A 12,680-nucleotide genomic window follows, 5' to 3' on the forward strand; every position below is an offset into this window, starting at 1 on the left:
ATTACAGAACAGTTCTCCCTTCATTCTATAGCAATTGCACAACAACTTCTTCCCTTAGGAATTCCTTGATTCAGCAACAACAGTTCAAGGGAACAGTCTCTGGGTGCCCGTAGATCAGAAACTCTCTCCTTTATGCCACACATGAAGCTGGGGAGGCCATAGTCCCTGACTTTATAGAATCATAAGAATCACAGAAGGGTTTGGGTTGGAAGGGATCTTTAAACTCCTCTGGTCCAATGCCTCTGCAGTCAGCAGGGACATCTTCAAGTAGAGCAGGCTGCCCAGAGCCGCATCCAGCCTGACCTGCAATGCCCCTCTCTGGGCAACCTGGACTGGTGTTTCACCACCCTCATTGTAATTCTTTTCCCCTTCACTCTAGTCTAAATCTCCCTCTTCTATTTTAAACCTATCACTCCTTGTCCTGTCACAACAGCCATGCTAAAATGTCTGTCCCTATCTTTCTTATAGGCCCCTTCATGTACTGAAAGGCCACAATAAAGTCTCCCTGGATCTTTCTCCAGGCTGAATTACTGAATTTTGCCCTTCTTGAAGCTCCTGGTGCTAAAAAGTGTTATCACACTTCTGGAATCGGGTGTGTCCTTCTAGTCAGAGAACTTTGTGAGGTTTTCAGGAGCATTGCAGCTCGTTTTGCCTATTTCTGACCTTTGCCTTTGTGCTTCATTGTTCTCCAAATGGATGGAACTCTGTCGGGGGAGTTTCTGTTGATCAGCAGTGCACACAGGGAAGGACAGGAACTTCTCATGCAGAGACCCTGTTGCTTCCTTCACTGCTGTGGAGTCTCTAACTACCCTTCTTTCCTGTTTCAAGTGCTGTTCATGCTAATCTCTGTTGTCACATTTCCTTCTACTAAGTTTTTTTAGATCCAAGGATGAATTACACTGCTCCTAAAGTCTACCGTTTTGTTTTTCAGTCTGAACCATGTCAGAATGGTGGCAGATGCACTGTCACTTGGAATGATTTCCATTGCAGCTGTCCAGCAAACTTCACTGGGAAATTCTGTGAGGAGAGAGTCTGGTGTGAAAGTGACCCATGTCCTGAAGCTACCACCTGTATAGATGTTCTAGCAGGATATGTGTGTAAGTACTGCTCCCTGCTCATGTGCTGGTAAGATCCCCAACCTTCACTGTCTCTAGCAGCACTGCTGGTTAGCACTGTTGCATGAAATACAAAGACATGCTGCTAAATGGAATGGTGCCCAGGTACATGCTCTTGAAGCAGTCTGCACCAAGTAGAACCCAATTAAGCATTGCAAATGGGTCTGTTGTTTCCTCCAGAGTCAGAACCATGGAGAATGAAGGAAACCTAGCTAGCTAACAATGTCCCAGTGTTGTCTAGTGGCTGTAAAGTGTCCTGGAACTCGGTATGTTGGGGTGTTCCCATCTCTGGCACTGGCTGCAGGTGATTACTTTCCTGGTTCTTGGGTTTTTGGCAGTAAAAGGGAAATTGTATTTTTGTGCAGTTCAGAGGGACAGAGATTGCTATACAGGAGCTGGGTATTATCAGAGCTGCAACTGTAAACAGGAAGAGCTTTAAGGATGGCAGCAGCTAGGCCTGTAATCCTCCTCATGCTGAGCTTACATGATTCTTAAGGGAAAGAACCTGCCAGGAGTTTACCATCGGTCTGCCTCAAACATGACACCAGTTGTCTTTCAAATTCCTTATGCTCTACCCCTTTGTTTATAGGTCTGGCTAATGCAACGTTTAATAGTTACACTACTGTTGAATTCACCACCAATGTGTCAGTGACTAGAACTCTGAGCAGCCTCCATGTGGATTTCAGGACCAGGGATGAAGATGCTGTTCTGCTTCGGGCTGTGGAAGAAGTGGATTCCCTCCAGATAGCCATTAAGAACTCCTCCCTGCTCATTGACATCAGGAGTGGGAATAGCATCGAAGGTGTCAGCTTCCTGAGTCCGCAGTCGGTCACGGATGGTGCCTGGCACACCCTCTCTGTGTCTATGGAGGAGCCATCTGCACTGTCTTCCAGATGGCTGTTTCAGTTGGATGGGTCTGTTAATGTGACTCTGCAGGGAAATGCTGGGAACTTGGACTTCCTAAAGAACAATGCACTGATAGTTGTAGCTGAAAATTTCACAGGCTGCCTCGGACAAGTGAACATAGGGGGGATCTACCTGCCATTCACTGCCCATCTCTCCTACCCCCAGCCAGAACAGTTCCAGCAATCCAGCAGCAGAACCATCCAGCTGGGCTGCTCTGGGGCTGATGTTTGTGCTTCCAGCCCATGCCTCAATGCTGGCACCTGCAAGGACTTGTTCAATTCCTTCAGCTGTGCCTGCAGTGCTGGCTGGGGGGGTTTGCTCTGCGAGTCCAACATTGATGACTGCCAGTCAAACCCATGTGTTCACGGGGACTGTGTTGACGCAGTGGCAGATTTTCAGTGTGAGTGCTTCAGGGGCTTCATTGGCAAGAGGTGTGACATCAACGTCGACGACTGCATCCGGCACCAGTGCCGGAACGGAGCTACCTGTGTCGATGGGGTCTATGGCTACTCCTGCAAGTGCCCTCCTCAGTTTTCAGGACCTCGCTGCGAGTAAGTGTGCTGGATGGTTTGTGGTGGTCAGGGGAGTCCCCATATAAATGGGACTTTACTTTGGGAAAACTTTTCATTGCAAGTGTCTGGGTAAAGCACCCAAATTCTGCTGTGAATTGGAAGATGCTGTCCAGGTCCAAATCCCCACTGAAAGTTGCTCAGCTTCATACAGGATAAGGACCCTTTTTATGTGGGTTATCCCCATGGTACATTTCAGAGCTATTTGAAGGTCAGGCACTGTAGCCTGTTATCGCTTCCCTCTTCCTTCCCCGAGAAATCCCCTTTCTCCAGTATTTGACTTCCCTCTGGCATGTTCCTGTAGTGATTTTAAACAAGACAGAACTAACAAAAAACCCATAATAATCCAAAACCCTCCGGCCTTATGAAGTGAAAGAAGCCCTCCAGCTCCAGAGGATGGAGCAGGCTGTGTTCTAGTTTCAGGTGCACCAATGTCCTGGAGGGATAGTGTGGCATCTAGGGCACACTATGGTCCCAGTACCATAATCTCGGCTTAGTATGCTGGTTATGATAGACCTTTGAGGCTGGCTTGTAGAGATTACCTGTTCCTGATGGTGGTTGGTTCTGCTACTAGTGACATACAGCCAATTTAAAGTGACACTCAGCCTGCTGGTGCTGGTGAAGGTGCCCACCGCTGCCAGCTCTTCTGAAGCAAGCCTTACCCCGACGAGCATTTTCCTAAGACGTAAAAGTACAGATGCATTCCTAGACTGATAAACAGTGCTCCTTCAGCCAAGGGCTTCTTTGTATTTTGTGACATTGCTTGTCACACTAAGTATGGGCCTTGGTTCTGTGTGTTGGCCAAAAACCAAGATCTGCTTCTTATCAGATCTGCACTGGGAGAAAAAAACGGTTCCTTACCTGTCACCTGACTGGCTGTACTGCTTAGCAGTGCACATGTTGTGATCCCTTCATGGAGCTCACCTACAGTTTGGTGGGAAGCTGGTATGGAGTCAGGAGGGGGACTGGGCTTTTTGATAAGGTTTGTATTTATAGCATTCATGTTTGTTTGGGGAAATTCCAGCATATTTTAGTCACAAAGGTATGTCTCATATCAGTAAAGGAAATAGGAGTCAACTTGTTATCACAGTTTCCACCTACTTGTGCCTGTTCAAAATGAACATTGAGCTAACTGAAGCTCAGCCATGTATCTATTTTATCTGCTCTACCCAGATGGAATTTCCTGTTGTCCATGCTTTATTCTGGTGCAGACAGTTACCTTGTTACCTGCATTGTCCTTGAGGCTCAGCTGTGCTGCAATTCAATATTAACGGTAGCCTGGCTGTGGTTGTGTTTTCATCAGCCAGAACAGGCAACTCTGTGAGAAAAGTGCTTGTGCAGCTCCTGCATGTTCCCTGGGTATGCTCAAAGTAACACTCTGATGTTATGGATTTTGGAGTCTGTTGCCTTCTCTACTTGGAACACCAGTGACTGCTTAATCCTCCCCAGCCCAGACTCCACTGAACCTTTTACCTTCCCCCAAATCCAACTGCTTTAAGTTGTCTCTTGCTTTTCCCAGATGGCCATTCCCACCTGAGCAGTGTGGTAAGAACTTCACCTGCCTGAATGGTGGCAAGTGTGTTACTGAGAGCTGGGGAGCCAACTGCAGTTGCAAGCCAGGATTCACTGGAAGGAAGTAAGTGCTGTTTTCCTGGTGCCTGTGAAGGAGCTCGAGCTCCTTTTGTCATTCGAACAACTGCCGCAAAGCTGTAGCCTAGCTGGTATTCGGAAGAGGCAGGCTCGGTATGCTGATGGCAGTACCGGTTTTGGCAGTGTGAATCACACAATGTTAGGGATTGGAAGGGACCTCAAAAGATCATCCAGTCCAAATCCCTTCCAGAGCAGGATCACCTAGAGCAGGTCATGCAGGAACACATCCAGGCAGGTTTTGAATGTCTCCAGAAATAGAGACTCCACAACTTCCACTTGGTTCTTGTGCCTCATGAGAACTCATTAACTGTGCTGGAGACCCAAGCTGCCATCAGTCACACAGAATTAACAAAAGGGGTCAAAATTTCACGTGGTTGGACCCTGGAGAAAGCACCTGAAAAAGATGCAACAGGAACTTTTCAGCTAAATGAGGCTTCTGTAGGCTGCATGATCTTGTGTTCTGTAGTGCAAGAACATAGGTGAGAAGTTTCATTTCATTCTAATGCACTTTTCCTTTCCAGTTGTCAAATCAACATAAACAAGTGTGACCCAAACCCTTGCCAGAACGGAGGCACGTGCCAGGGCTCTGAGAACAAGTACGAGTGTTTGTGCAGTGCCAGCTACACCGGAGAGCGCTGTGACCTTAACGTAAGCACCTCCCGTTGCTCGGGGACGCTCCTGCCTGCTCTTCTACACCTATGAGGAGCAGCAGCAGTGGGCTTCACAGGGTCTGTGGGTAGTGGGGTGTTAGTGAGGCTGTCTGCATGTGGCACAGCTTATGTGTGTGCCCTGGCTACAGCACACTGCTGAGCACTCAGGAAATCACCTGCTACCAAAGCAACCTGAAGTAGGATTTTTTTGTCTTTGCCGTGCTCTCGCATGTCACTCTCCAGCAGCAAATACTTTTCAGTATCTGCATGGGCTGCTAGATGGTTTCTAGGGCTGTCTGCAACTTTCTTTAGATGTTATGATTCTTTGGACAGTAATCAAACTATTGGGCTAGACCTGTAGAAAGGAGAGACTACTGCTATCTGCCCCCTAGTTTACTGGAGAATGGCGTTTCAGATGGCATTTTGTCTTGCATGAGTGTTACAAAGCATCTCCCCTTTCCAAAGCTCATCTCAGTACAAATGGATGTGTTTGGAGAAGTCAGATTAAGTCAGGCTAAAAGTGATTCAAGTACAAGTGAAAAGGTAGGACTCTGTCTGCTGAGGCTGCTGTTGATCTGGGCCTGCCGCGTGGGAAGGCTCTGTGAGGCTTTTCCTGTTACACATAAGCAAAGTAGGGATCCTTGAGGCTGCCTTCTTGCCTCTGTGGAAGCTGTTCAGTCTTACACTTGCTTTCTCTCTGTAAAGCTCTTGCATGACAGTGGCTTCTCTGGTAACCTGGGAATGTACTAACCCAGACTGCATGGACAGGCTGTGCCCAGGCGGGCTTTGCTGCTGTTGATGTTACTCAAGGCTCAGTAATGCATGTGCCATGGGGTCACCCTGGCATTGCCTATTTGCATGCATAGCTCCTTCAGGCCTCTCTGGCTCCTCTGTCCCAGGACACTTCTTGTAGATTCATTTTCATTGTCTCCATGACTTCTTGCAGAACTGTGTTTTGCCTCTAAGAAGGACAGGGCATATGGTAGGGGGCAGGACTAGTGTAGCTATGGCTGGCTTGCTGTTAGTGGCAGCTATAGAAGTGATGGGATGTGAGAGATGCTCCTTCTGTTCTTCCTTCCTCCTACCACCAGCAGCAACTAAAGAGCTGCGGCAGGCAGAGAGGGGTGGACTGCAAAGAACTCCTGCAGTGTTAGTACCATGTGACTAACCTGCATGCTGTGCCAAACCAGAACTAACCCCTGGCACATCGCTTCAGTCTTGGCAGGCTCAGTCAGCTTGAGCTTCAGTCATTTTGAAATGTGCTCTGGGAATATTCCTTCTGTGTACTGTTGCTTTGTGACATGGGCACAGCCTGTGTGGCATCCAAACATCGTAAAGAACCAACCTTGAATTATTTTGGGTCTATGGGAAAGGTGGCAGGTACTATTGCTAGCAATAGAAAAGGTTATTATTGTCATTTTAAAGCTTTCTTTAATGATAAAAAAACCCACAAGTTCTTAGTTCTTTATATTCCATAGGATCCTTAATTCCACCAGAATCTACTCATTTGTCTGTATTTCTCTCATCAATACTTGGGCCTTAAATCATCTCCATCTTGCATCTATGTACTGATCTTTTTAACATCCTCCTCTTCCTGCTGCAAATTATCTTCAAGTCTGTCCACACCATTTTCCTGTCGAGTGGACACTGAAGAGTGTGCCTTTGTAATTTTAAAGTTTTTAGCTACAAATTCAAAGGGTTTAGCACTTGCCATTCACCCTGTTTAGAGGATTTAAAAGCTCTTGCCCTAGGACTTCATGAAGGTCCTGCAAGCTGTGTCAGTTCTTAGTTTGTATCCTGAGCTTTCCTCTGGCTTTAAGATTTGCTCACTGTTAAGCCTGAAACTCAGCACACCCAGGAAGTGCTGAATCACAGGGCTGCCTATCATCTTGCTGCAATGGACAGCTCAGTAGCTAAGAAATTCCCTGCACTGCCATAGCAGGCATCGCTGAACTTTTTTTAGTAGCCTTCCCCTGCTCAGGGAAATGTTCTAGTTACTTAAAATTCAGATTGCTCCACATTGACTTTCATGGTGTTGCAACACTGCTTAGCTCTTTCCTAGTGACACCTATGTATCTTAGTCTGATGCTGGGAAGGAGGCCCTGAAAAGATCTCCACCAGGGATGCTGACTGTACTGGCACTGCAATCTGAAGGGGCTGTCCTGCTGTGAACAGCCCTAAGCAGAGGAGGATAAGCAGTGTGTCATTCTATTTGGACAGTTTCAATTCAATAATGGCTGAAGTGTTGCTCAGGCTCCACTGTGCTGCTGTTCTAACTGCAACAAACTGCTGAGCATCACCTTCACTGGTGAGTGCTGTGCAAGGGGGTACCAGGACTTGTCCTGTAAATAGCACTTAGCTGTGCTGGCTCCATGCTGGTTCACTGCCCACCTCAGGAAATGTGCTCTTCTCTTCCTTGTGGCAACTCCCTCCATGTGCCCTGCATGAATTATTGTAATGGTTTGAACTGTTACATCTCTATTTGCAACTCTGCCTTGTTGAGATCAGCTTCACCAGTCACCAGTTAGTGAGTGTCAGAGCATGTTAGTGCCTGTTCTTTGGGTTAAAAATGATCCATTTTGAACAGTAAGTCTGAACATGTTTCACTGAGGGCTTAAAGACTGGACATGAGTATTCCCTGTGCAGGTGTCCTCAAGCCCAGTGCATGCTCCTTGCTTGTCCTTTTCCATTCAGGCACAGATCTACACTTCTTTGCTTTTCTCACCATCTTTTTCTCTTTGGTCTGACCGTTTTGGGTTCTTCAAGTTAAGTTATGTAACCACTGGAGTTTCATTGTTTCTCCATTAATTTCTTTTACAGAAAGGGACTCCAGGTGCTCTCTTCCCCTCCCCACTAATTGAAGTAGCTGTCCCTGTAGCCTGTGGCTCTTTGCTGCTGCTCAGTATTGGGCTCATATTCATGATTCTCACTGCAAGGAAGAGGCGCCAATCAGAGGGAACCTACAGTCCGAGCCAGCAAGAAGTGGCAGGAGCTCGGCTGGAGATGGACAGTGTCCTAAAGGTGCCACCTGAAGAGCGGTTAATATAGGCACTACCATGGCAAGGAGATGAACCTGCAAGGTCTGTTCTGACCTTGATCTTTTTCCGGCACTTGCAGCAGCAGCCACCCTATCTCAGTTTCCTTAAGGCATGGTAATGAAGACATGGACTTAGAAGTACAAAGCAGCCTGTGTATGCAGCAGCTTTTCCAGCTGGTGGCAGTTAATGGAGTCCATTGCACTCACTGGCTCAGAATGAGCCTCTTTACTCCCTTCTGCCCCATGGACTGTCCTGTGCCTTGGCCTCAACAGGAGCTGTTGAGGTGCACCTGCTTTGAAGTTGCTCTGGCTCCATCCTCCCTTTCAGGCAGCAATGGCATAGTTAAATCTGGTTTAGAAGGCAGGGTTAAATTAGGCACTAATTACAGCTACAATCGATGTATACTTTCAGGAGTGTTGTATAGAGGATATTTATGATTGGTTTGTATATACTGCTCTGTTTTTGTCAGCAACTGAAGTGCACTCAAAGCTTTTTCAGCTCAGGTGAGTGAGGGTTTCACAAGCAGCCTTCAACAGCAACAGCAGCCATGACTCCTGCCCTGTGCCCACCACCATGGTGCTGGGAACTGTCAGGAGTTACTGAAATCATTGTACAATCAATGGGTTATGAAGTGATCTGTTGGACCTTCCCTTGGGTACTGCCCAGCAGAGGTGCAGTCAGAACTGGGGGTGCTTGGGGGCCACTGCAGGAGCTAGTGGCAGTACCTGTTGCCAAATGCTGAACTTGGGGTGTGCATGGGAGGGGAAGAGGTTGAGCAGAAAAAGGGGCACCAGACTGCTTCTGTATTGTGTGACATGGAGGAGACAGTGAAAGGGTGGGAAGAAAAGCTCCTCTTTAACACTGCTGTCAGTACAGCACAGCTCAGAGTGGTTTAGGGGAGCTGGGCTGAGGGGTGTGAACTGCAGCACTGTGCAGGTGGAAGCTCTCAGTAACACCCTGTTCTACCACAGCAGCCAGTCTGGGCACATCTTAGCAACTCCTCTGTGGTGGGAGCAGTCGGGACTGCAGGGGCTGCCCTTCTGCTTGCACTTGTTGCAGCCACAGCACTTGCCGTGAAGAGGAGGAGAGCAACTCAGGGAACCTACAGCCCAAGCCGCCAAGAAAAAGATGGGGCTCGCGTGGAAATGTGGAATGTAATCAAGATGCCACCAACTGAGCGGCTGATCTAAGAACTGGGGTCACCAACAGGTGCTGTGTCATCCTTTAATGATCATGGAACTGCTGCAGCATCTCCGTCTTAAGTCTTGATGTGTTGTTGGACAGGTCTATGCTGCTTTAAGCTACTTCATGGGCTACAGGCAACTGCCTGCCCTTCCTTGATGGGAAGGTTCAGCTGCTTGAGCAAGCTTGATTAATGCAGCTCTTTCCAGAGCAGCTTTGTATAAAATCAGTCTGCAGCAAGAGGAGTAAAGTCTGGGAGGAAAACAGAGGCTCTGGAGGAGAGGCAGCAGAGAGGGGTACACAGTCCCACCAGCAAACACTGCTCAGCCTCACTGCCTCTGCCTTACCCTCAGTCCCACAGCAACTGTCCCTGCTCTGCAGCTAGCAGGAACAGCAGAGAAGTGAGGCAGGGCTCTCTAGCAGGAACCACAGCATGGTACTGAATAATGGGGCTGTGTCAAAGCCATGTGGCTGTGCCTCCTCTGCAGAGCTAAGACGGCTGGCTGCTGGCTGATCCTTCCTAGCACTGCTGCTGTCCTTCCCTCAGCAGACTAGAGGTAGCTATCACATTACCAGACAGTACCACTGTGCTGTGTCAGACACTTGTACCAAATCTCTAAGACCAGACTAAACCACAAAACTATTGCAAGTGCCTTTCTGAGACTGTGTTAGCAGTTACAGTATTAACTTTCCTGAAAGGAGGATGTTTGTAATGTAGAAAACTCAGTCCCTCTCTTTGCTCAGACCTTGCAACAAGGCTGATGTGAGCAGCTGGATGTCTGTCCCCCAGCTGCTGGCAGCTCCACACAGTGCAGGCTGGCTCATCGCCAGGAGCATGACCACAGAAGGCACCTTAGCAAGACAGTCAGTGTTTGAACATCAGGTGGTACTTGCCTGTGTGAGGAGGGCAGGAGTTTACTTCCAGACCCATCCCTCTTGGCACAGATGTGTGTGGGCTTGTCAGTAGAGAAGAGTAGCATTTAGCAAACTGATGTATTAAGGCACTTTAACAGGCAGCCAGGGCTGATGTTGCAGTGAGACACAGCCCTCACTCTTCACGCTGCCCTAAGCCAGGTCTTTGTGGTTTTACCTCTCCTATGTCACTGTTGTAGCTGTTGATGATGCCAGCTCTTCCTTAGTGTAACACAGCAAAGCCTGTGGAAAGAAATGCAGCACCACAGGCCCAGTAAGGTCTAAAATCATTGGCATTTCAGGGTAACTGCTGCCACTGCCAATAAGAAACAGTTTAGAAAACAGTGTCTGCTTTTTACTCTCCAAACTGCTGTTGTTGAGCAGGGTGTGACTGCCCACCACAGCTAATCACACTGGAAGAAAATGCTGTTCTTTTGTTTCTGGATTATTTTTTCTACTGTAGCTGTACTTTTTTTTACTGCAGCTGTACATTTTCTGCAGTTCTAAGCAAAGGGGAGTGCAGAACTACTGATCAGGCCTGTCTGCTTAAGATCAGCTCTTCTGCATGCAGGCAACTGCTGATGTAAGATGAAGAATGAAAATTTAAGAAAACAGAAAAGCCCAAGCCAGTGAGAGACAAGACCATATGCTGTGCCTGGAGTCACTGACACCGGGGGAACAGGGCAAGAGCGAGTGCTGATCGCCCCCGGCTGTGGTTTGGGAGGGGGTTGGACACGGTACTGGTGCAGAAAGGCATGGTCTAACTTCCCCTCACTGAGCTTGCTGTGGCTTTTGTTTATTTATTAGCAATAACACTGCTGTTACTTCTAATAGGAATGACTTGCTCTGTGTGTTTTCCAGCTGCTATGTAGCAAGGTCTAATACATGCTCAGAGCAGAGTCAGTCACCTGGCTGTCACCTCGCCGCAGTGGAACTGGTAAACTGCTTACCTCAGGAAAGAGGGGAGTGTGGTTTTGCTCAGCAGCATTTGTGCAACAGGAGAATCACCACACTGAGCAAGGCAGCGCTTCTCTGGGAGAGCAGAGCTGAGGGGCAGGCCCCAGGCACTGTGTCTCTGGAAAAACAAACATTCACCCTTGGGTCCCAGTCTGTCCCTGTCTTAAGGCTGGGGTTTTCTCCTGGTGAGAAAGGACCCCGGGTTCCCAGATAGCAGCAGTGGGCTGGTCCGTGCATCTGAGGCAGAGCATCCTGCCAGAGCCTTCACCTCACTGCAAAGGTAGGTGTGGTTTTCTTAGTCCCACAGTGACTCCTAACAGGCCTGCAACAAGCTTAGGATATGCTTTGGGTCTCTGAAAACTCAGCCCTGATTAACTGCCTGGTTACTGCCAGAACAGGTGAAAACTTCCACAGTTTTTAGCTCCATTCCCTTTTTTGTGTGCAAGTTGTAGAAAAATGAGGCAGCGACAGGATCTAAATGAACCAAGAATTCTGCAGCCTGTGTTATTTTGAGAGGAAAACTAGATCTGTGTTGTAAGAACTATTCCAAAGCTGCTGAAGTATCCTGAAAGGCAAGAAGCAGCTACAAACCCCCCAGCATGAGATCTCTAAAAACCAGCACACTGCGAGCAGTGTCTGCAGCCCTCACTGCTCCTGGGCAGGCAGCAGGAAGCCTCTGCTCAGTCGTGTTACAGGATTAGCAGAGCAGATGTGTTCATCTGAAGCACCCAAAGCCCGTACTAGAAAAAGTGTTACAATACTTTGCCAGTGTCTTGAGCATTTCTGCAACATAATTTATGGAAGTTTTTGTTTTTGAATAATGAACTTACCTTGCTTTTGATATTTAATTTTTTGATCTATTTTTTCACAAAGCTGGATTTGCTGTAGTTCCTGAGCCTCAGCTCTTTTGTAATTGTAAATTTTATCATTTGTAAATAATTAGAATGCCCTTCAGGAGAAATTTACAATAAAAGTTGGTTAAAAATAAACCTGGTTCCTTTGACTTGTGATTAATTTTCCTCTGAAGAGTAACTCAAGGTCTAGATGGCTGGTTCTGGGCTGTACAGCTGTTTGCACAGCTGTAAACCTCAACACCGCTTTCAGAGTTAGAATTGTATTAATTTTCAGACTGTTTTTATTTGTCACACACCAGAGCTCTCAGCACCCTCTGAGGCTGATCTGCACAGCACCTCCCACTGTCAAATTTGTCTTGGCCACTGCCATGGCACCAGGTCAGGGTGGGATTGCAGCAGCCCTGGGTCACTTTTCAAACACCAAAAGCTGCTAACCACTACAAGCTAGAAGCAAAGGGAAGCAGGTTCTTTTCCAAAGCTGGATGTTGTAAGAGCAGCAACTAGCAGGCTTCTTGTTCATTACTAACCACTTTAATCTGCTGATGTTGGAAAAGCCTGCAGGGTGAAGTGCACAAGTGCAAACCAACAACAACAAAAAGTACCAAGCAGATGAGTAAATCCCACAGCATGGAAGGACAGAGTGTAGGAGGCCATTAGCTGTTGGTTACTTACATGCTGTTTGGAAGACAGCGCTGTTAAACATTCCTACTGAACAAAACCATGGTACTGGGCACTGCACCACTGCTTTCTTCAGAGTCACTGAATCCGTGGTGTCCTGTGGTTGGTTAAAGGAAGAAATGCTGCAGTCGTCTCTTGCTGACAGACTTAGCACCTCCAAAGAGAAGGC

General features: G+C 47.6%; 1 protein-coding gene across 4 annotated transcripts in view; it reads left to right on the forward strand.

Annotated features, from left to right (window-relative positions):
* Positions 1 to 9,422, forward strand: part of CRB2 (crumbs cell polarity complex component 2) — a 45,788-nt gene extending 36,366 nt beyond the window's left edge. For 2 of the 4 annotated variants that reach the window (XM_054174308.1, XM_054174306.1), the window contains exons 9-13: positions 932 to 1,097; positions 1,705 to 2,572; positions 4,110 to 4,226; positions 4,762 to 4,888; positions 7,711 to 9,015. In XM_054174308.1, the coding sequence (XP_054030283.1) occupies positions 932 to 1,097; positions 1,705 to 2,572; positions 4,110 to 4,226; positions 4,762 to 4,888; positions 7,711 to 7,938 (1,506 nt within the window). In that variant the 3' untranslated portion in view covers positions 7,939 to 9,015. Of the gene's footprint in view, positions 1 to 931; positions 1,098 to 1,704; positions 2,573 to 4,109; positions 4,227 to 4,761; positions 4,889 to 7,710 lie in introns of all 4 variants that reach the window. The other 2 variants (XM_009907472.2, XM_054174307.1) reach the window with 2 other exon arrangements.
* The last annotated feature ends 3,258 nt before the right edge of the window (positions 9,423 to 12,680 follow it).

The sequence above is a fragment of the Dryobates pubescens genome, chromosome 29, assembly GCF_014839835.1.
Source record: "Dryobates pubescens isolate bDryPub1 chromosome 29, bDryPub1.pri, whole genome shotgun sequence".
In the NCBI taxonomy this organism is placed as follows: Eukaryota; Metazoa; Chordata; class Aves; order Piciformes; family Picidae; genus Dryobates; species Dryobates pubescens.